General features: G+C 40.7%; 1 protein-coding gene across 2 annotated transcripts in view; it reads right to left on the reverse strand.

Annotated features, from left to right (window-relative positions):
* Nucleotides 1-24,779, reverse strand: part of ptar1 (protein prenyltransferase alpha subunit repeat containing 1) — a 38,117-nt gene that overhangs the window by 7,330 nt on the left and 6,008 nt on the right. For both annotated transcript variants that reach the window (XM_059974751.1, XM_059974752.1), the window contains exons 3-4: nucleotides 14,522-14,588; nucleotides 3,469-3,573 (exon numbers count right to left, since the gene is read on the reverse strand). In XM_059974751.1, the coding sequence (XP_059830734.1) occupies nucleotides 3,469-3,573; nucleotides 14,522-14,588 (172 nt within the window). The remainder of the gene's footprint in view (nucleotides 1-3,468; nucleotides 3,574-14,521; nucleotides 14,589-24,779) is intronic.

The following is a 24,779-nucleotide window of genomic DNA, read 5'->3' on the forward strand; positions in this document are numbered from 1 at the left end:
GCACAAAGGTTACATTACATTACAGAAAGCAGCATGCAGAAGAGATTCAGAAAAACGTTACAGGGCTGCAAAAGCTTAGTCAAGTTCTATGGTGGGAATGGTTCCCTAAGAAGTGAGGGTGAATTAACTGAGGTGCATTTAGAATACCAACAGGTGCAAACTGGCCAGACTTAACAGAGCCTGGGAGCATAGAGTGGAATTTCCTTCTTGTTACGCATCCTGAGATGCAACGATAACTTCTGTTTATGTGCCATTCAGTCAGTTCATGCCGTCAGTACAATGAGGTGGTAAAAAGAAACAGAATGCAGGATATAGGGTAGTAATTATGGAGAAGCTGCAGTACAAGTAAACAAATACAGTGAAAGGGTCACAACAGGTAGATAGTGAGATTAAGAATTTATCTTTAGCATACGAGAGGGGACAGGCTTAAGGTGAGAGGGGAAAAATTTAAAGGGGACCCAAAGGTCATCTTCTTCACACAGAGGGTGGAGGATACGTGGAACAAGCTGCCAGAAGTAGTGGAGGCAGATACAATGGAAACATTCAAAAGACATTTGAATGAGCTGACCGGTGTATGAATTGGAAAGACTTGGGAGATACAGTATGAGCTAATGGACTAGCTCAAACAGCACCTTTTTGACATGGACAAGATGGGGCTGTAGAGCCTGACTTGGTTCCTGTAACCATGAAATCTGCAAGAATTGACACTGACAAATTTACTGCTGTCACTATTTACATAAAACACTACACTGTACAGGCCCTTTGACCCAGAAAGTTCTGCTGAGTCTTTAACCTTCTCCATGATTCATCAAATCCTTCCCTCCCACGTAGTCACCCCCCCATTTCTCTTTCATCCTCTTAAATATCTCTAATACATCTCCATCTATCATCACCCTGGCAACACATTCCACATAGCCAACACTCTGTAAAACAAAACTTAACTCTGACATTCTCCTATCACTTTCCTGCAATCACTTTAAAATTACACCCCTTCATATTAGCCGTTTCCACTCTTGGAAAAAAAAAATGTGCTGTCCACTGTATCGAGGCATCTCATCAAGTCACCTCTTATCCTCTTTTACAAAGAGAAAAGCTCCTGTCCATCCTCATAAGACATGTTTTCCAATCCAGGCAGCATCCTGGTAAATCTCCTCCACACCTTCTCCAACCTTCCTATAACAGGACAACCAGAACTGAACACATTATTTCAAGTGCGGTCGGACTATAGCTTTGTAGATCTGCAATATTATCTCATGGCTCTTGAACTTAATCCTTTAATTAATAAAGGCCAATTCACCATATGCCTTGTTAACCATCCTATCAAACTGTACTACAACTCTGAGGGATCTATGAATGTGAACCCCAAGATCCCCTTGTTCCCCCATACTTACTCTGCCTTCAATTCGACCTTCCAAAGTGAATTACTTTACACTTCTCTGGTTTGAACGTCATCTGCAACTTCACCCTTTGTGCTATCTGCAAATTTGCTAACACACCTTTCCACTTTCTCATCCAAATCGTTTGTAACAAATTACAAAGATCAGAGGTCTTGTGAACAGATCGTCATGGAACACCACTGGTCACTGAACTCCAAGCTCCACACCATCTACTGCCACTTCCTGTCTTCCATGGACAAGCCAATTCACTGAATCTCACGCCTCCCGACTTTCTACCGTGGGGAAACTTGTCAAACACCTTACTAAAATCCATGCCCACTGATCTGTGTTCTGCCACTTCTTCAGGCACAACCCATCCTTCACAAAGCCATTTTGACTATTCCTAACCAGGCTACATTTCTCCAAATACTCATAAATAACTCTAAGGATCCTCTCCATAGTTTGCCCACCACTGATGCAAGACTCATTGGTCCATAATTCCCATGGTTAACCTTATTTCTTGAACAAAGGAACAACATTTGCCACCCTCCAATCACTGTGGTCAATGAGGATACAAAGATACAACTACCTCAAAGTTCAAAGTAAAGTCTATTATCCAAGTACATTCATGTCACCACATACAACCGAGATCTTTTCTCCCGCGGGCATACTCAGCAAATCTATAGAATAGCAACTGTAAACAGGATCAATGAAAGAACAAGAGCGTAGAAGACAACAAACTGCAAAAGCAAACAAATAACAAGAGCATGAAATAGCAAGATAAAGAGTCTTTAGAGTGAGATAACTGGTTGTGGGAACATCTCAATAGATGAGTGTCGTCATCCTCTTTTGTTCAGGAGCCTGATGGTTGAGGGGTAGTAACTATTCTTCAACTGGTGGCAAGAGCCTTCTACCTGATGACAGCTGTGAGGAAAGGGCAAGGGCTGGGTGGTGAGGATCTTTGATAATGGATGCTGCTTTCCTATGACAGTGCTTCATGTAGACGTGCTCAATAGTTTGGAGGGCTTTATCCATGATGTACTGGGTCGAGTCCACTACCCTTTTTAGGATATTCTGCTCAAAGGCATTGGGGTTCCCATACCAGGCCGTAACACAGCCAGCCAGCACACTATCCACTATAGAAGTTAGTCAAAGTATTTTGAGATCATGCCAAATTTCCACAGACCCCTAAGGAAGTAGAGGTACTGTTGTGTTTTCTTTGCAATTACATTTATATGATGGGTCCAGGACAAGTCCTCTGGGATAGTGACACTCAGAAATTTAAAGTTACTAACTGTCTCCACCTCAGATCCCTTGATGAGGATTGGCTCATTGACCTCTAGTCTTTCTCTCCTGAAGTCTACTATCAGTCCCTTGGTCATGATGACATTGAGAGAGAGGTTGTTGTTATGACACCACTCAGCCAAATTTGCAGTCTCCTTCCTGCATGTTGAGTCATCACCTTTGATATGGCCCACCATGATGTGGTGTCATCATCAACCCTGAATGTGGTGTTGGAGCTGTGTTTAGACACACAGTCATAGGTGTAAAGCGAGTAGAGCTGGGGACTAAAGACAGCCCTGAGGTGCACATGTGCTGACAGAGATTGTGGAGGAGATGTTTTTGCTAATTGGAACTGGCTGGGGAATACAAGTGAGGAAATCCAGGATCTAATTGCCACATTTGCAGTTGTAGCGTGGGATATATACCATTCAGCCCTAGGGACTATTCTATCCTAGTATTTTTCAAAGGTTCCAGCAAACAGTCTTTCTTAATGTCAAATTTCTATCGACAGCACACCAAGAATAAATGGGAAATGGAAACTAGGCAGGTGAATTACACCAGTCTCTTGTTATTTTACGGAACAACTTCAAGGGTGAAAATGCTTTCCTCATGCTTTACCCAGGGTAGCAGTCATCTTTTTTCCTGGATAAAGAAGGTCTCTACTTATCAAATTGTCTTGGTACATGATATGTCTCATTAGTAATCATTAAAACCATCTCAGTAACTCATCAAAACATTAAGGAAAACTTTGGTGACACGGTCCAAGCAGATTCTGAAAATAGGTTGTACGAAGAGATAATTTACACACCTGTGGATCCAAGTCTCTGGGCTTTTAGGGAACTTTGTTAAGGCCAGTTTTCCAAGGTACAAGTCTTTAATGGGATCCAAGGCTCCAAGCTGTACAAGTTCTTTTCTGGAAATAATATCAGAATCATTCTCTTGATGCAGATTTCAGTTATTAATCAGGCAAAGCAAAGCAGGGACTTTTTTTTTTAAAGATAAATTAAAGAACTCAAATACTAATTAAGCATATGCAAAACAATTTTAATCATAGTCATTATTAATCGTCTCAGCAGGCAGCCTTTCCTGCCACAGCCATAGTTTTAGCTATAAGAGAATCTAGAGAACAAAACTAAATATCTTAAGGTTTGGAGTTTAAATTTCCCCACGGCAACTTGAGAACAAATAGTCTGGAAGAAGAGACCCAGAGGTAACTGGGACTATTGCTAAACCCCAGCTGCTCTTGGGGAAGGAAATTTCCATTGTAGCCTAATCAGCATTCATGATGATACAGGCTAGTAACATGGCAGGGGACTAAACTACTGACTATTTCTTGACTTCCACCATGGGTGCTGAGGAATTTAAATTCCAGTAACTGAATTAAGCCTGGTATAAAAATCTGGGGGTTTGTTATTATCACAAGCAAACATACCCAGGATATAAATGCCATGAAAAATAAGCTATTTCTAGCAACAGAACAGCAGATTACGAACATGACAAACATAAATTACATAACCTTAAATTATCGTAAATTATACACAACTTACATGACACAATCAATAAAAATAACTTAACAACGTTGGTGCAAGTTGAGGGAAACCGTCCAAGGTGGAATTAGGTTCTTTCAACTCAGCTGAAAAACCTGATGGCAGTAGAGGAGTGGCTATAGTTGAACCCTGAGGAGTAGGTTTTTAGACTGCTGTACCTCCCGCCCGATGACAACGATGAGGAAAGGACATGGTTTGGATGACAGTGAACACAAAGCCACAGAAGTTGTGAAACTCTCCTGACTCCACCCACTCCCCCCCCCCAAAAAAATGATATATCCTTAACAGGTCTGACGCCAGCTACTAAATTAGGATGGCATAACTGTGCAATAAATGGAGCTCTGTTCCACAGACCCAGATTTAATCCCAACCCCTGGAGCCAGCTGTGTGGAGTTTGCACGATTCACCATTGGATCCAACTGTTTAATGGTCATTTTCTTTGCAGTTCACCAATCAATTATTTGCTTGTATTTTAAGTAGCCTTTGAATTCACAACAGTTTAATATGCCTCTGGTGGCTTTACAAAGTAATTCTAAAACTCTTGTTGTTTCATTAAGTGGTTACTATTTTCTCATTGGTTGATTTTACAGCAGTATTATTTCCTATCTGTATGGATTCTCTTATCTTTTGGGCATAAAAGTAGCTGTTTTATGTGATCCTCTCTTCTTCAAGCAGTAAGACCCCCTGTTACTCCTCTGTTCCTGTTCCCTTTGTTCTATCAACTGTGCAACAAGAAGTTTTATGCCCTGTTCTTGGCTTCTAAAAGAACCTTGAATTTAAATACCAAGATCTAACTATTTTGATGTAGTCAGAAACAGGATATTCCTGCATTTAAAATTTGTTACAGATGCAGACAAAAGAGGGAATTTTAAGCACGTAATAAAAGGGGCAACATCCTCTGTTCCTCTTGCCTGAGAAAAAAAGTTCTGCCTTTGAACATGGGATGGAATTCAGGATTGCAAAGTGCTGCGATGCTATTTTAAAAGAGAATCCCCCGTGCAAGTATTGGTTGCAACCTATTCTCATTGTACAGCGATCTATTTGGGTACCTGGTGAAAACAGAGGTTGTACGATCTATTTGGCCCTGATTTATTTGCTTTGTTGGATTGACCTTAGTGGTTGCGATCCAATTGTTTGCTGAGATAATCTATTTGCTATTTGGTTACAATCTATTAATATTTTGAGATCTTGGTCAAAGTGATAAATGTATGTACGAATTAAGATCAAATCAAAGCAATGGCCAAAGTCGCAAAACTCAAGAACTCTGATCTGAATAAAACATCAGTTGGATAAAATAAAAATATCAATATTGTTTATTAAAATAAGAGGGAATGAACTAAAATCCAGAATATGGCTGCTACTGATTTAGAGACAAGACTGAGCAGTCAGATTGAAAGCGTTAATTGGGCGAGTCAAGTTTTTCTTACTCATCAAAAGAAATGTGAAATTTGCAATAAACTACAAAAACAGTACAATATATAGCAAGAAGTCTAAAGAGCAAAGCTTTGCATTAACTGAATGTGCAAAAGAATGCAGTCAATCAATGTGCATTGTACGAAGTTTCGAAGTGAACTGAAACAAAGCAATAAAGTGTGGCCGCAACTTCAGGTGGGCGGTCCTACCAATGACACTACTGCTGGTACTCCACCATGGGAAGCACCTGCACCTTTAACGCTCCACCCAAGGGATTACAAATCACATCAATGTCTCCCCGTACAGCACCACCATCTGAACTCCAAAGAACAAGATAACAGAGGGTTATCAAACAGCCCTCTGAGACAGTGTCACCATCTGAGCTCTGAAGAATTACCGGATGGACATGACAGGGAGTCTACAACAGTCCCTAGTGACTCAAGTGAGGATGACAGCGATGAAACAGTAAGACTGACAGCTATGTCACAGCTTGCTCCAATAAAGAATAGAGAGGAAAGACACAGAGGACTGAAGATGAAACTATTGTTAATTAATGTATTGACAAGCTAGTAGCTGATCCATCAACTACTGCTCAACCACTCAACAACCTGCTGAAGGACTGTATGTGGTTTGATGACCCTGTGACTCTTAATGAGGAACTAAAAGCGTTTCATACAAAATATGCAACGTTATGAATTCCTGATGCAGGTAAACCATTTATCCCGTACGTCAACAAGAAACACTATAGCAATTTTAATTCAAGAACAAAGAGTCCGACAGCATCCTGTTGGTCAAAACCCTGCCAAAGATCTGACTCTATACACTGATGTCCCTCAATTACAGAGGGATTCAAGTGGCTGTTTCTGAAATTGAAATGCTGGCATTAGGAAAAATGGCTCCTGGTAACCTATGCAACAGGCAGAACTAAAAGCTTTACATGAAACCAGCAAGCTGGTAGGGGGAAATCACCTAATACCTCCACTGATTCTCAATGCTTTTGGGGTTGTTCATACTTTGGAAACTTGGAGACAAAGAGGATTTCTTATGACTGTAGGAGCTCCAATCAAGAATGGCCAACTCATACAAGGATATATGGATGTCATATGACTGCTGTCAAAAGTTGCTGTATAGTGAAAAAGCCACTCCAAAATGACCACAATGGTAAGTTGTAGAAATGCATTTGAGGATAACATTGCAAAGAGGGCAGCACAGGAAGGAATAAAGGAAATAGAGGTCCCAAGAACATGCAGTGAATCTGACACATGAAGTCATGGAAACAAAGTTGAACTATGAATCACAGACGAAGATATTTGAGAAATCAAGTTGAGAAAAGGGGTTCTGGATGGAGAATGGTGGGAAATGATACAGTGATGGGAAATGGAGATATGGCACAAGTCAGAGTCTAGTAGCCCCAATTATGTTGCTTCCTTATTTAGCACAGCAAATACACTCCCTAGGACACAATGGACTGCAAAAGATGATCAAAAGATCTCCCCAGTGGTGGTCGAAACCAAAGTTCAGGGCACAAGCTTGACTAACATTTGAAAGATACATGACATGCCAAAAATAAATCCTGGAGCAGTGGAAAAGCTACCATAATTAGATGCTCCTGTCTCACCTGGTCCATTTTTACACTTACAAGCAGGCAACATTTCTTTGCCAAAGTGCCAAGGATACTCCAATCTACTCCTAATAGAGGATAAGTTGTCAAGATGGGTGAAAGCTATTCCAGCAAGGAAAGCCACTGCTACACACACAGCAAAAACTCTGATCAAAGGCTGACTATATTCCTAGATTGAGATGGCCATGTCAGATCAACTCTGACCAAGGACCACATTTCACTGGGAGCATTTGCCAGGAATAAAGGCAACTGATGAACACTGAATGGTCTTTTTGTTGTCTATACCACCCAGAGTTATCAGGACTGGTTGAACAAATGAATGGAATTATTAAACAATGATTAGGTATCATGTGGAAGGCATACCATGGCTTCTTGATCAACCCCAAATGATCAAACTGTCCATCTGAGGTGGTAACCAGGTATCCTAGGTCACTGCTAGGACCTCTCGATCTCAGAGAGACTGATATACACGTTATGGCAGACAGTTTAGTTGACTATTGTGTGAAATTAACTCCAGCTGTCCAGTCTGCTTCTTAACAGGTTTCTGCCGCCTGGCAATATCCAACAGGAGGACATACCCTGATCCCTCACGTGGGAGGGCCACTCGCAGCTGGATAGGAAGGTCCTTATCAAGCACTATTATTGACAAACCAAGTAGAAGATAAAGTAAATGGATACTTGCCAGCCACTGCAAGCAAGCTAAACTGGTATCTGACAAGGACAATCAGCAATGTGGTTAATTTTTATTAGTGCTATCTCACATTAGTGTGCATACTAATCTGCCCAATCACAACATAATCTTATGAATACTTTGACGTATTCAACCCTTTGATATTTTATAAAATAATCAAAAGAACTACTTAGGTTATATGTAAAGTAGATACAATTTTTTTCTGCCCCTGAATTTTCAGATGTAATGATTCTAAATGTGTGATTTAGAATCAAGGTAGGGAGGGAAATTGTTGGATTGGCTGTTTAATTTTAATTGTCATTTATTTTGCAGTTTAACAATTAAATATCTGCTTGTATTTTGAGTAGCCTTTATATACATAAGAGTCTAATATGCTTCTAGTGGCTAGACAAAGTACAATTCTAAAAGGCTTCTTGGTTCTTTCATTAAGTGGCTAGTATTCTCTCATTGGTTGACTTTACAGCATATTGAATAAGTATTTTATAACTGTGTTAGTGGTATATATGGAATTTTCTTATCTTTTGGGTAAAAAAGTAGCTGTTTCATGCTAGGCACCATCTTTAGATCCTTTCTTCAAGAAGACCCCCATCACTTCTGTTCTTATCTCTGTTCTATCAACTCTTATTAAATAATCATGAAGCAATTATTTATGCCGCATTCCTGACTTAAATACCACGATCCAACGCCTCTTAACCATGCAGGTTTCCTCTGGGTTCTCTAGTTTCCTCCCACATCAGAAAGAATGTGAGTAGATAGGTCAACTGGCCATCATAGTGACCCTTAGTCTGTAGGTGAAAAAAAAATGGGAATGTGAGAATAAAATGGCTTGGGGTAGGATTAGCATTGAAATAGGTGCTTGATGGTCAATGTAGGCCAGCTGGTTGAAGGACCTGTTTCTGTGCAATTTAACACCAATCCACTCAGTTCAGGGACAATCAGCAATGAACAAAGAACCTTACTTTACCAGCATTGCCCACATTCCTTGAGCAAGCCCCTTATAAAACAAATCTCTCAGCAACATCCATACATCATGCCCAATAAGGTAGCCTCTGAGCTCGTCTGGAGAATTACTCCTTCATGCAAATACATAACTGATTAAACAGTTTTAAAATATCGAACTACTGTGTTGTACTATAGGTGCTAACTCATGCACCATGTGAAGTTTCTGCCACTGAAATAGTGCAGCACTGCAGTACAGCTGACAGAACTGTTACTTCACGGCAAGAGCAACCCCCATTCAATCCTGAGCTTGGATTTATGGTTAGGAGGAGTCTCCAACTTCTCTGTGACCACGTGGGCTTTCCTCCCACATCTGATAAACAGGCGGGTTGATAGGTGCACTGAGCACAGCAAATTGTCCCTACTACGTAGGTGAGCCTAAGGCAGGGGTCCCCAATCTGAGGTCCATGGCCCCTCGGTTAATAGTAGGGGTCCATGGCATAAAAAAGGTTGGAAACTTCTGGTCTAGGGAGAAGCTGATGGGAATATAGGAGGAATAAAATGAAATGAGTGTAAATAGGAACTCAGTGGACAGAAGGGCTTACTGGATTAAAGGGCCTGATTCCAGGCTGTTTGACAAAAATTAAGCCACTTTAATTGAAGATGGCCCATTGGATTTCTTGTAAACTCTCGTGTGCATCTATAGAAATAGTCAGGGCCCAAATGATCGCTAATTTCACTCTTCAAGATTAATCATCAGCTTTACAGAATGGATTGTAACTGGGTAAGTAGTTCAATGCTCTTCATTAGGAAGACTATTTCATCCATTTCATTGATTCAAGAATCACCTGTGGTACCAATGAATAGAAAAGTAGATCGAAGCAGCTTAGAGCAGGCCACTCAACCCATCATACCTGTTCAAGCAGAGCTGTTATTTTAGGATTGTGACAGCCAATTTGAGCATGGCTCCCTCAAACAGTGTGAAAATGTCAAGATTTTCTTCTTGCAAGTATGAGGTTAAAGAGATACGAACATTGGCCAAAAAAAAGCAAAGAGAATGTGATGTCACTCTTCAACAAAGCTCAATCATGTTGTGGAAATCTTTTACCCAAGTGAGCAGACAATACCTGGTATTAACATCTCATTCAAAACACCAATAAGCAAATGTTTATAGGGGGGCAAAAACACTGACAATCCAATTCGGAATGCCAACACCAATCCAAGGTGGGGTTGGCACATCTGAACGGCAAGTTTGGACAGGAACAATTTCCTTCAGTTTATTTGGATTCAGATGGGCCCTAGGAACGAACACACAAACAGTTCTTCCAATTGGCATTGCGACAGAATACAGATTCTGCTACTGGTAGCTATTCTTGCTCATTTGTCATCTATAATTTAAAGAATTTATGAACTTTAATAAAGGGACTTTCTTGCATAATGTTTAGTAAAACACACAGGCATGCATGAAGATAGACTGAAACACAAAGCTATTGAACACACAGAGTCATACAGCATGGGGTATGGAATCTTTTCAATCTAAGTGAGTCTACTACAATCACCATCCTCTCATGGACATTAACCCTTAATCCCTCACCCCCACCATTGTTGTCATCTCAAATTCATTGTCAATCCAACTACACAAATGTACTTCACCAAACAAAACAACGTTCCTCTGGGCCAAGGTGCACAATACTGCATATGACTCACACTGAAAGTGACATCACCACAAATAAATTAACAAATAACAAGGTGCATCACAAATTAAAGTAAACAGTATAACACCACTGGTACTTCTTATGTGAAGAGACCTGGCTGGTGGCAGTGCGTTCAGTAGCTTCACGGCCTGGGGAAAGAAGCTGTTTCCCATTCTAACGGTTCTTGTCCTAATGCTACGTACCTCACACCTGATGTTAAGGGGTCAAAGAGGTTGTTGGATAGATGGGAGGGATTATTAACAAAGCTAAGGACCCTGCATATACAGTGCTCCTGGTAAGTATCTTGGATGGGTGGAAGATCCCCTCAGCAATCCTCAATCTTGTGTAGGATTTTGCAGTCAGATGGCTTGCAATTGCCATACCAGAAATGATGCAGCTGCTCAGAACACTCAGAAGTGCTCCTGTAAAGCAGATTGGAGTGGTGGATGGGAGTGTTGGGTGGGTGGGATGGGAGTGCTCACTCGCCTCAGTCTCCTCAAGAAGTAGAGGCACTGCTGTGCTTTCTTAACTAAAGAATGGTGTTGGGCGACCAGGTGATAGCGACCATTATGAGCACTCCAGAAACTTGATGCTCCTAGCTTTCACAGAATAACCGTGTACGTGCAGTGAGGAGCGGTCAGCCTGCACCTTTCGGAAGTCCTCAATCTCTTTAGTCTTACCCACAAAGACTTAAGTTGCTGTGCTCGCACCATTGTCCCAGCTGCCCCATCTCCTCTCTGTACACGGTTTCATCATCACTGATGAGGTCAACAACTTGATTCTGTTAGAACTGGATCTAGCAGCATGATCATGTGTCATCTCCTCCAGATTCTACCACTCACCTGCTCACTGGAGGTAATTATTAAGTGGCCAATTAACCTACCAATCTACATGTTTCAGGAACGTGGGAGGAAACCAGAGTATACCGAGGAAAACACCATCAGAGGGAGAAAGTGCAAATTCTGCACAGAAATCACACAAGGTCAGGACTGAACCTGGCTCTGTAGAGCTGTGAAACAGTTCAGCTCACTGACCAATTGTGCCATCCTAATTAAGTGGTCAGGTTCTTTCAGGATCCTGGGCTTTCCTCCGGGACTAGAAGGGATTTTCGCAATTTGCTGTAGCTTTGTATTTATCACAAGGTCAGGAAAGTATCCAGGTTTCTGGTGCTGTGGAATTTGGATTTAACCTCAAACTGCTGTCCTTGTCACATATCCCACTTTTCGAGTTCTGATCCTCTCCAGGCACACAACCCTCATTAAACCCAGTAACTCTTCAAATCTCCCTTGCTCATACTAGACAATAGCTTCATCACTAGCAGACTCTCCTCCAGAATCTCATAGCTCTCAAGGCCATTCTGCCCATGGAGTTGATGGTACCAAAGTCAAATAGATATGCTGCATTCTATTCTCTCACATGCTCAGCATCAACTCCCCAAACCCCCCACCATCCACCATCCACCAACACCTACAGTAACCAATTACTCTACCAACCTGATTGTTGTAATATTCTTCATTAATATTCTCTATCCAACTCTCCTGTCTTGTTCTAAAATTTAGTTTTTGTTCCTGTTATACTGTGCCAAAGAAACAACATAAATGCAAGTAGTTGCAGTGATTCACATCATTTCCCCCACCCCCACCCCACAGACCATTTTCACCATCTTCTATCTAGTTATTATTGATTGGATCTTTCAAGTGCTCTTGCATTGTCAAAATGAAAAATAAAATCCTTAATATATTGCCAGCAATCAATATCTTCCCATCATCCATTAACAGGGAGAAAAGCAACACAATCTTATTGCAGGTCAATGCACGGGACTGAAAGTCATTTTGTGGCTGAAGACAGTATTCAGCTCCCAACTCTTTTCACACGACTGAGTATTACAACCAGGGATTTTTAATCAAATTAACTGAGAAAGAATTTTTATTTGTGAATTGCATGCTCCTTTTCTCTCCCTGCCCCCTCCCACAGCAGAGCCCAAAAAAGCAGGGAAAATTGTAAAGCATGAAAAACAAAATTAAAAATCTGAAATCTCAGCAGTTCAAAAGTATTCATCCCCCTTTGCTCAGTACTTAGTTGAACCACCTGTCCCAGCTATTACAGTATTATTGGATAAGTCTCTAATAGCTGCAGCAGTGGACAGCAACCCTGAGGGCTTGCCAGAGAAGTTCGATCTGGTTAAGGTCAGGACTCTGACTGGGCCACTCAATGACATCGATTTTCTTCATTTGAAGTCACTGCATGGTTGCCCTGGCAGTGTGCTTTGGGTCATTGTCCTGCTGAAAACCAAACACCCTCTCCGGTAGGAATCCTGGCAGAAGCTAGCAGGTTTTCTTCAAGAATCTCTCTGGATTTAGCAGCATTATTCTTCCCATCAATCCTGACCAGATTTTCAGTCCCTGATGCTGAAAAACACCCCCATAGCCTGATGTTACCTCCACCATACTTCACAGTAGGGATGGTGTCACCTGGCTGATGTTCAATATTGCAGCTGAGGAAAGTTAGCATAGTATTTACAAAGGGAATGAGTACTTTTTCAGCCTCACAATTTTGGCTTTTAATTTTTTGTAAACTGTTGATAGAGTTTGGAATATTTCTTTAGATTTGACAAGTAAATTAGCTCAAAAAATCCTACTTCAACCTACTGTAAATTTAGAAAATGAGACAGTAAAGTGTAAAAATAGTTGTGGTGGCTGAATACTTTTATAAGGCACTGTAGATGTGTGGTGGAAAGTGTGCTGACTGGCTGCATCATAGCCTGATATGAGAACACCAATGCCTTTGAGTGGAAAACCCCACACAAGGTAGTAGATTTGGCACAGTACATTATGGGTAAAACCCTCCCAACCATTGATCACATCTACATGAAACGTTGCCGTAGAAAAGCAGCATCCAAAGATCCTCACCACCCAGGCCATACTCTTTTTTCACTACTGCCATCAGGTGGAAGATACAGGTACCTCAGGATTCGCATCACTAGATTCAAGAGCAGTGTAGTTATTTTCTTTAGTTGGAGTCTGATGGCCACTACCACTCAACCATCAGACTCTTAAAACTAAAGAAGATAACTACACTCATTTAAGGACTCTACCTTATTTCATGCCCTTTATTGCTATTTATTATTTATTTATTATGTGCATTTGCACAGTTCGTTTACAGTTACTGTTCTACAGATTTGTTAAGTATGCCCAGAGGATAAAAGTAGAATCTCAGGGTTGTATGTGCATACTCTACATACTCTGATAATAAATTTTACTTTGAACTTTGTAGCAGCAAGCAGCACTTTTGTCCAAGTCTGAAGTGCGATTCTGAGCCACTCTGGAAATTCAAGCAGAATAACTAGATTGATACTCCAGGGAAAGAATCCATTCTTGGAGATCCAGCACTGCCCAGGATTTTGCTTACTCCCCAGTTTCTGGACTGTTTAATGTTACTGTTAGTACACTAACAGCTTACTTAATTCAGTTTTAGATGTTTCATTATAGAGGACATTTCCACGTGCACAAGCAGGGTGAGATAAAGGGAAAGCAAACATCTTGCTTGCAGCCACATCACAGACTACACACCACATGTAAACTATACAAGATAATGATAAGAGATTAAAATAAAAACTGTGTAAGTGGAATACCTTAGTGCAACAAAAAAAGACAAAGATAAGTCAGTGGTGGTCTGCAGAGGGAGGGTTAGGGTTATGCATATAGAAACAACAGGCAGCTCATGTTATTACATTTCCTACATTATAATGCCTACACTTTAAACATGCTAATTTGGCTGCAAAGCTCTATGGGACCCAAAGATGATTTTAAAAAATGCTACATGACTGGAACATCCCCCAACATTCAACAGGTAATTGCAGCCATCTGCAATACGAGTAACAAGTAACTGGCTCTTAAGCCCAAGGTGGGCGAGGTAGTGAACCACCTGGATAATGATGTTTGCTCACTGTAACGTACCTGACATTCCAAGCTGTAGTGAAGTCTGGATTTAGCAGCAGTAGAGTACAAGTGAGATCAGTCAGTGCTGAAGGGGAGAGGAGGAATCAAATATTTTAAATTGTCTAGATTAACACCAAATTACATCATTTAAAAGCCACAGAGGAGAAATTCATCCTTGGTTGCATATGTGAGAGTTGGCTGCCACACCAGCATCAGCAGAATCTAGTAGTGTCTGTTCTTATTTAAACTGATTAGACTAGGTGGCCTTGAGGAAGTTTTCACAGGGCTGGATCATGTTTGATCTTCTACTTCAAGTCTACTAGGAATGTGGGGAAGATTTCCCCATTTTCTGATAATCTAGTTTAGATTTAAATGTTTTCACCGACTCAACAGCCTACTGTGGGAAGTCCAAAGATTCAAAACCCTTAAGAATTTATTCCTCACCTTAGTACTACATAGCAGATTCCTTTCCTGGTACTTAGTTTGAACCCACTGCCCAGGGGTAACAACCTTTGTTGCCGGTCTTCTGTCCCATTCAGAATTGTGCGTATTCTTTCAAATTGTAGAGAAATTACATTGTTCCTCAAAAGACAACCCTGTCATCTTCCCTTAGCCCACAGAATGGTTCTACTAAAACTAATGAAGCCAAACATGCAGGAAACAAGTAGAGCTGCTCAATAATGTTCTCACACATTTGGTGCCACTGACAAATTTCTACCCCAATCATCTTTCCAGAAATCAAATGCTTTTACAAAATCCACAGGAACTGCATAATAAACCGGCACAATATTAATTCACAAAAATTCCGGTTTAAAAATCCTTACCGATTCTCTACAATTGTATTAAGACCAGGATGTGTTAAGTCACAAGTACAAAAACAGATTCAGAGTGAGTTACAGCACAAAAATACATTTACATACTCGTAGGATCATTTAGTTATACAGCACAGAAACAGGCTCTTTGGATCAACAATACTAACCAAGGCAGCTCCATTTACCTTTAAACCTTTCCTGACCATTACTCATTTTTAATGCTGTAATTATACCCCCGCTCTACCACTTTGAATAAACTGACAGCTTATTCAAAAAACTCACCATCCTGTGTGAACAACCAATCCCTCAGTCCCCTGTAAAACCTTCCCTCTTACCTTAAACCTATGACACCTTATCTTAGACTCCCATGCCCCAGGAGAAAGACTAACCATTTACTTTATCCAGGCCTCTCAATTTTTTTGTAGACTAAAAGATCACCCCTTAGCTGCTAATGCTCCAGGCAACACAGCTCTTCTTATAATACTCAAGTTCTCTCGTCTCCACATCTTGATGAAACATTTCTGAACCCTTTCCAGCTTAACGACATTCTTCATACAGCTGGCTGGCAGGAACTACACACGTGTGGTCTAAACACTGGTACAGCTGTTACATGACATCCTAAACACCCTCTACACTGATATGTTTATCACTTCAAGGGAACTACGTACTTCCACTTCAAGATCTATTTCTGAACCTGGCCATTTGCAGCACAAGTCCTGCCCTGCTTTAACTACAGATGAATAAGTGAAGGTAGGGTGATCTGTATACCTTGTCTTAACATTGTGCTACCATTCTCAATATAGCTCAGCATTCAAAACAAAGCACCAGTCAACTGAACAAATTGGATATTGAACTACATCACTAAAATGACACCAGCGCACGTCTGGCTGAACTGTCCAGCCCCCAAATTCTGCCAATTTTAGGGAGTCCAAGTGCTGTCCAACTGACTTATGTAGCATCCTGGTTAGGTAATGGTCGAGTTTTAAAATACTCTCCCTTGTGTTGAAATCCATCCAGGATCTTACATTTTAACTCTCCAACTTACTCCAGCCTCCAATAACAAAATCTTTGAATACTTCCCATTCTGGGTCTTTCAGAGGTTTCCTTCATCCAACTCGGACAAACATTCCTTTGGAGATCCAAACTCTGGGATTCTCTCTTCACTTCCATCTCCAACCTTTGTTCAAGCTCTTTACTTTTACTTCTGACCAGGACTCGGTTCATACTGCCCAAATAACCTTGAGGTGATATGGCTCAGAAGAACATATATGGGATACATTACTGGGTTAGCATACGCTGTATAATTATCAGGGGAACAAGAGGGAAAGTTGAAACAAGCTTTAAATCCTTTTGATCATAGAAAAGTACAGCAGAGAAACATCCCTTTGACCTATCATGTTTGCTCCAAACACACCTTAACTAAATTTAACTAATCCCACCTGGCTGCAATTGTTCTGTACATTATTTTCTACCTGTTCATGTGTCCGTCAAAATATCCTGACTATTGCTATTCTATCTGCTTCTACCACCTCACTGGCAGCATGCTTGAGGCCACTGTAAAAATATCTCCTTTATATCTGCCCCCCCCCCCCCCCCACCACACCTTAAATCCAAGCCCTCTGGTATTTGATATTCCCACCCTGGGAAAGAGAAACTATTTCCCTTCCTGAGCCTCTCAATTTTATATACTTCAAGTTGTCCTTTAGCTTCCAGTGATCCAGGGTAAAAAAAATCCAATCTCTCTTTATAGACAATACACTTCAATTCAGACAGCATCCTGAAACAAAAACCTTTTCTGCACCCTCTCCAAAGCCGCCACATTTTTTGTGTAATGAAGAGACAAGAACTGAACACAATACTCCGAAACACAGCAGGAAGCTGCAACACAAATTCCTCATTTTTATACTCAATGCCTGATAGATGACAGCAAGCATGCTGCAGGCCTTCTTTCATGGATTTGCACCCCAAAATTCCTGCCTGTTAATACTCCTAAGGGTCTTGTCATTTTAATGTAATCTCCCCTCTTACACATGGCATTTCACAATGCCTAGATTAGACTCCACCTGCTGTATCTCTGACCCAATTTCCAATCAAAACGGAGGAAAACACAAAGAAATGCTTCTGGTACATCATATGCTCAGACCTCAGTTATTTCCCCATTTAGACATCAAAAGGGTCAATAATCTCCAGAGGGAGGAAGGAATAAAATAACAAATTGAAGCCATCTATAAAACGAAGAGAACTAGGATTATGTGCCTTGAAGATTCAAACACGTTAAGATGATACAGAAGACGACATCTCAGGAGCACTACCTCAATATTAAATTGCATGCATTGTAAGTAACCAAAAAAACAGAGCATACTGTGAGATAATAGACTTCTAGAGAAAAGTACTGAAATTGAGGAACAAATGCTATTATTTATTTTAAATTGGACACAGGAAAAACATTTATTGTCCACCCTTAAATGAGACCAAAATGTGAGGCTTGCTGGAGCATTTCAGACAACAGCTACGAGTTGACACCAATACTGTGGGGTGGGAATTATAGTACATACAGACACAAAGAGTGAGGAAGCTGGAGTCTATCTTCTAAAAGACCGCATGATGATAACCCAGTTGTTCCAATGGTTACTATTATTGAGGCTAGCTAACTTGCCTGGTCTGTTCAGGTTATTTTGGTAATCATGAAGCTTGCATTTATCTTCATGTAATGAGGTTTCTTAACACACAAATTAAATAAAATATAACTTGAATATATTTATCCCATGAATATCATTAGTGTTAATACTATAGCATTTCCTAATAACAAAACTGAAAAATCAGTATGTGGACAAAAAGTACATTTAACATAACAGGTATGTACCTATGCACAATGTACAAATTTACTTGGTATTAAGACTGAAGTGCTTCACGAGACTATATTTCTTTCTTTTGATTCTGGTTTTGAAGTGTATAGATTATCTCCAACTATGGAGCAGCCAATATATAGATGACCATGGAAATTGCAGTAATTTGCAGTAATCCAATTAACTTTTAGGGGCTTTCAAAAGTTTATCAGATAGGATAGCTGGTAACCATGCAAATTTTTTTTCTCCTTAAGGGAATTACCAGTAGCCTCAGTTATATGTGGCAGTAACTTCTGAATTAATACTCTTGCACTGTTGCTTAATATTAGTGAATCCAAATTGTCGAGTAGCATGATTGGAACTCCTTTTAGTTTAAGGTAGTGATAGAGTTTAAAAATTCAATGGAAAACATACAGCTTCACCAATGCCTGTTAATAGAATTATATTGTTTGGGTTGATTGGGAAGCTTCTAAAGGTCATTAATCATGATCACGTGGTTGTTTTTTGGTGCTAAAAGAGGCCTAGTACTGAATCATTGGTAATTCAAATAATATTGAGTGACATTGAGGGGGAAGCTTTTATTAGAACGTGAAGTGATGTAACAATTCAGTCCAAGTTTTTCCAATTTAATCATTCCTGTTCAACTTCCATGTTTAACTGTTCCATTTCAGAATTTGAGTATGTTGTAAGCAGATGGATTGTCTGGATTATGTGCTTGCTTATTGGTTTTCAAGTGTAATCATCCAACATTTTCCCAGAGAGATGAAGGCTTTCATCTGCACGAGTACCTCCAGGAGTTACTATAGCCTTTGACAAAAATTTTCAGCTTGCTTTAACGTCTTACAATTTTTGACATCTTTGAGCCAGCCATTCTACTTTCTTCCTAGATAATGTTTATAGTATTTCAATTTTTTCCCTTTACATTTCTACAACAAAAGTGGTATGTTGGAAGTCTCTACAATTGCCAAATTTAAAGGCTGTTTAAAAGCCAAATGTACAGTATTCCCTAATCACGTACTGAAGCAACGTCTGATGGTATCACAGCCAGAGCAATCATATTCTAGGCCAAAGCAGATTAATAAGCATCCAAAAATATGATTCCTTGGTCGTCGTAGACATCCTCTGCAATTGTATCCAAGGTGTTTCCTTGATATCTTACCAAGCTTAGTTCTTTCTCTGTAATGTATTTGTCTATCTAGTTTAAACCATATCAGAAAATATACACACACACAAAGTTTCAGTTTCTTTATGGTCCCAGTGGACCAAAAGTACCTAGGTCAGATCCACACAAATATTTAATATCTCATAGATAGATCTGAAAAAAATCAATTTTCAGGATTGTTTAATATCATCTCCAGTACACAAGTGTAAATGAGACAAAATTGTTTCTCCAGATCTGAAGCAGCACAAAAATAAAGATAAAAACACAATAATAATTTTAAAACCTCAATAAATGTAGGTACATAAGAACATAAATAAAAGGTGTTGATCAGCCTTACTGCTTGGGGAAAGTAACTGTTTGAGAGTCTAGCGCCGTAGACAGCATCCTAACATCTTAGAGTGACGCGAGTAGAGATTTGTATAGTCCAACTCTCTTCAGCCTCCTCATAAAGTAGAGGCTGAGCTTTCCTAATTGTGTAGACTGTGTTCTGGGGCCATGAGAGGTTGTGTGAGATGTGCACTTCCAGGAGTTTGAACCTGCTCACGGTTTCCACTGCTGTATCACTGATGTAAAGAGTGGTGAGAGTTTTCCTGAAGTCAACAACCAACTGCTTTATCATGTTGACCTTGAGGAAGATGTTATTTGCCTGGCAACAGATAAAATTAAAATCCCTTAGGGCTACAGAGGGCTTCCTAGGGGGAATTTCAAAAAAAAGTAAATCCTAATGTTAAGTGTAAGTTACATGCAAAATTCAGATTTGCATGTTGTTACATTTATAACCTACACAGGACACTCTGCAACATCCTTTTTCAAAAAAAGGTAATGGAAGATATAATGTTTAACCAATGCAAATTTACCCGTTTTCAAAGCAACCTATGCAAAAGAGTATCACAGCGATGTAACCCAAATATATATCTGAAAATCTCAGTAACACACACAAAATGCTGGAGGAACTCAGCAGGCCAAGCAGCATCTGTGGAAAAAAAAGAGTACAGTTGATATTTTGGGCCAAGACCCTTCCGCAGGATTGGAGAAAAAAAGCCGAAGAGTGAATTTAAAAGGTGGAGGGAGGGCAGAGAGAAACACAGGTGACAAGTGAAACTGGAAGGGAGGAAGAAATGAAGTAAAGGGCTGGGAATTTGATTGGTGAAAGAGACAGAAGGCCATGGAAGAAAAAAGGAGGGAAGAGCACCAGAGGGAGGCGATTGGTGGGCAAAGACATAAGGTGAGAGAGAGAGAGAAAAAAAATGGGAAATGCTGAAGGAGAGGGGGTATGGGGGGCATTACCAGAAGTTTGAGAAATCAATGTTCATGCCATCAGGTTGGAGGCTAGCCAAATGGAATACAAGGTGTCATTCCTCTAACCTACCAGGGATATGGTTCCTCTTGCCCTCATCTACCACCCTACCAGCCTCAGCATCCAGCACACAATTCTCCAAAACGTCCGTCACCTCCAATGGATCCCACCACCGAGCACATCTTCCCCCATACCCCCCACATTCTGCTTTCCGCAGGGATTGCTCTTTATGCAACTCCCTTGTCCATTCGTCCCTCCCCACTGATTTCCCTCCTGGCACTTATCCTTGCAAGTGAAACAAGTGCTACACCTCCTCCCTCACTACCATTCAGGGCCCTAAACAGTCCTTTTGGGTGAGGTGACACTTCACCTTTGAGTCTGTTGGGGTCACATACTGTCTGGTACTCCTGGTGTGGCCTCCTGTATATAAGTGAGACCTGACGAAGATCGGGAGATTGCTTCGCCGAGCAACTACGCTCCATCCACCAGAACAAATGGTATCTCCCAGTGGACACCCATTTTAATTCCACTTCCCCTTCCAATATGTCTATCCATTGCCTCCACCACTGTTGTGCTGAGGCCACAGTTAGGTTGGAGGATCAACACCTTATATTCCATTTGGGATTTAAACCCCCTGCCCACCCTTCTCTCCTCCTCCCATCTTTTAAATCTACTCAGCTTTTTTTCTCCAGTCCCACTGAAGGATTTCGGCCTGAAATGTCTACTGTACTTTTCCACAGATGCTGCCTGGCCTGCTGAGTTCCTCCAGCATTTTGAGCGTGTTGTTTGGATTTCCATCATCTGCAGATTTTCTCTTGAAAGTGATCTGAAAATCTCAGTATTCAACAGAGAAAATCAAAATTAGGCTGCCTTTGAACCATGCAGTGTCTTCTACAGGGGTTCCAGAAAAAGTAAAGGTCATGTCCATTCTAATGCTAGGTTGTGTCACTACCGAGCTATGCACTACACACACGACCATTCCATTATCAGTAGAGTACTTTAATGACCAAATGTATATTCTTGACTATTACAGTGCAATTCACACTTATTTCTACATGTCAAAAATACCACTAACCAACATCCACAACACGCTGGAGGAACTCAGCAGGTCGAGCAGCATCCATGGAAACAAACAGTCAATGTTTCGGGCCGAGACCCTTCCTCAGGACTCAGCCCAAAATGTTGACTGTTCATTTCCACGGATGCTGCCCAACTTGCTGAGTTCCTCCAGCGTGTTGCTTTGACCCCAGCATCTGCTGAGTATTTTGTGTTCACTGACCAACATTTTATTTTACTTGATTAATTATCTGGCAAAGACAGCATCTGCTGCCCTTGAAGAAGCCTTCTTGAACTACCGCAATCTGATTGAGTACGGTGATAATGGTAGAACTAGATTGCTTAATCAGCCACAATCAGAGAGCAACAAGACTTAACCGCATGGGGATGGGGTAGTCTGTAGTCACACACAGACCAGATTTCCATCCCTGAAGGACATCTGTGAAAATGACTACATTTTAAATGACAATCTAGTCATTAATGAGGTCCATTCTTTTTTAAAAATCTATCACAAAGTGGAATTTACCACTGTAACCATGGTGGGATTTGAACTCCATAGATTATTAGCCCACAAGTCTGGTAATTTGATTGCAACACCACTGCTGTCCATTGAGACATAGTGCAAAGGTCAGGAAAGAATTTAAACTCACAATTAGAGGTGCAAATTTCTTCCAGATTTTTTTGATCTTAAAGATTTGAATCTGGATAAAACCGTGAATGGTCAATATTACAGTGAAGATTTAATATTACTGGCCTTAAGGCACTCGCCATCACTCCATGGAGAATGGTTTTGCCAACTTATTCAGTTTTTGGTATGGTATTTCTAATGATATCATATGAAAAACTCAATGGAGATGCTATATTCATCCAGATCATTCTTTGTGTAAAGTGCATCAGCTATTATAGTGAAGTAAATAGTGGATTGTACACAGGACAAAGTGCTGTGCTGGCACAGCAGGAATCCTAACGCTTGGATAATTAATGTTTCAGTATACATCAATGTTTGGGAGGAAGAGGAAATTACCCAGCACGGTGACAGTGAAGTTAAGAGAAAACCACTTTCCGCTCATTTGTGAGTTGCCTAGACCAGAGGAGGATCCGTCTGAAAAGAAAATTAGTGCAGATGGACTTTTAAGAGTGTGGTGGCTTCGTGGCCACTCTACTGAGATTCTATTCTTTTAAAAAAAATTAGACATACTTAATTGAGCACTAGAGCAGAGTTATCCGAAGTACAAAATGCAGCATCAAAAGGGAAGATTGTGCTTTTCACAAAAAATGAACTAGAAATGACAATCATGTAACAGTGAAAATGCTGTAACTGATCAGCACATCTGCTTTTTATTACAGTGAGCTTTTTATTTCTAAACTAAACTGTAGGATTAATCTTTTAAAAATTGGAAGAAAGCTCAGACATTGATTAACAATGTTGTTGGTTCTGGTACATTCATCCAAGAAAAGGGACAAAGTCCTGCAGAATGAGTATAGGGAGTTTGGTAAGAAGTTAACAAGTATGTTCAAGGCTAGTAATCACTGGATTACTCCCAGTGCCAGATATAGTTGAGGCAAAGGAGATGGCGCAGGGGCAGGAATCAGTTTCTGGGGTAGTGGCCACCTATCTGAGGGGGACGGGTTACATTTAAACCAGAAGGACTAGTATCCTTGCAGGAAAATCTGGTAATGCTGCACAGGTTTTCAACTAGATTGGCAGGTGGGGGGTATTCTGAGCAGGAGCAAGTCGTGGGACAAAGTGGTAAGCAGCAAGAGCAAGTTTAGCAATCAGGATAGCCAGGGGCACAGCAAAGGGAGAGGAGGGAAGACCTGTTAAATTGCATTTATTTCAATGCTCAGGGTTTAATAGGCAAGGCCAAACTCAAAGCCCAGGTTGGCTCTGAGGACTTGAATGCGACAGCCATAACAGGAACATATCTGAGGGAAGGGCAGGTCTGACGGCTCAGTATTCCAGGATACAGATGCCATAGGTGTGGCAGAGGTGCAGGGGCACTGAAGGGCTTGGCTTTTTGATGAGAGGATAACATCAGTACTTTGAAATGATAATTCTGGGCAGAGCACCTAGTATGGGTAAAAAATGAGAAACAGGGGAAGGATACGCTAGTGGGTTATGAAAATTCGAAGGTTTTGTATAGCTACATTAAAAGTAAAGGACGGCTAGGGAGAGGACAACTCCCTTTAGAAAGTTGCCTACGTCTCAAGCTGAAGGAGATGGGTGGGATTTTTAAATGAATATTTCATCTTAGTGTTACAGAGGAGAAAATTACAACTGCTCAAGAGGTCATGGAAACAAATAGTAATGTTTGTAAGACATTCATATTACCGGGAGGAGGGTTTTACAGCCTTAAAGGCATTAAGATGGACAAATTCCCAGGGACTGACCAAGAGCAAACTAGGAATTTGTGGAAGATGAGAGAAATAATTGCAGTGGCCCTTGTGGAGATATTTACTCCATCGTTATCCACTGACGTTCCCAAAGACTGGAAAGTGGTTCATGGTGTATAATTATTTAAAAAGGACAGTAAAGACAAACCAGGAACTACAGGGCGGTCAGCCTGATATTACAGTGAGGAAGTTACTGGAGGAAGTCCTGAAGAACAGGGTTTGACAGCAATTAGATACAGAGTCCGATTAGGGGTGAGTCAGCGTGGTCTTAGGCTTGATGACCCTTTTAAAGTGTTTTGAAGAGCTAGCCAAAATGGTAGGTGAGGGTAGGGTGTTGGATGTTGACTAGTTAGAAGGCCTTTGACAAAGTCCTGCATGAACTTGATGTCAAAGGTAGACAGCATGGTGAAAAAACTACCTAGAACATTGCCTCATTAGTCAGGGCACTAAGTACAGGAGTTAGGAATGTAGTTGCAATTGTATCAGTCGTTCGTGTGGACACACTGAGTACTGTGGACAGTTTTGATCACTGTCATAGGAAAGACATACTTAAACTAGAAAAAATGCAGAAACACAATTGAGGTTTTTGGCAGGACTAGATGGACTGAGTTAGAGAGGCTGGCCAGCCAGGCATGTCTTTGTAGGGTATGAGAATGAAGTGACTTTATAGCAATGCTTAAAATTATGAGAGCCATAAAGCTATAGTCTT

Source organism: Hypanus sabinus, chromosome 7 (assembly GCF_030144855.1).
Source record: "Hypanus sabinus isolate sHypSab1 chromosome 7, sHypSab1.hap1, whole genome shotgun sequence".
In the NCBI taxonomy this organism is placed as follows: Eukaryota; Metazoa; Chordata; class Chondrichthyes; order Myliobatiformes; family Dasyatidae; genus Hypanus; species Hypanus sabinus.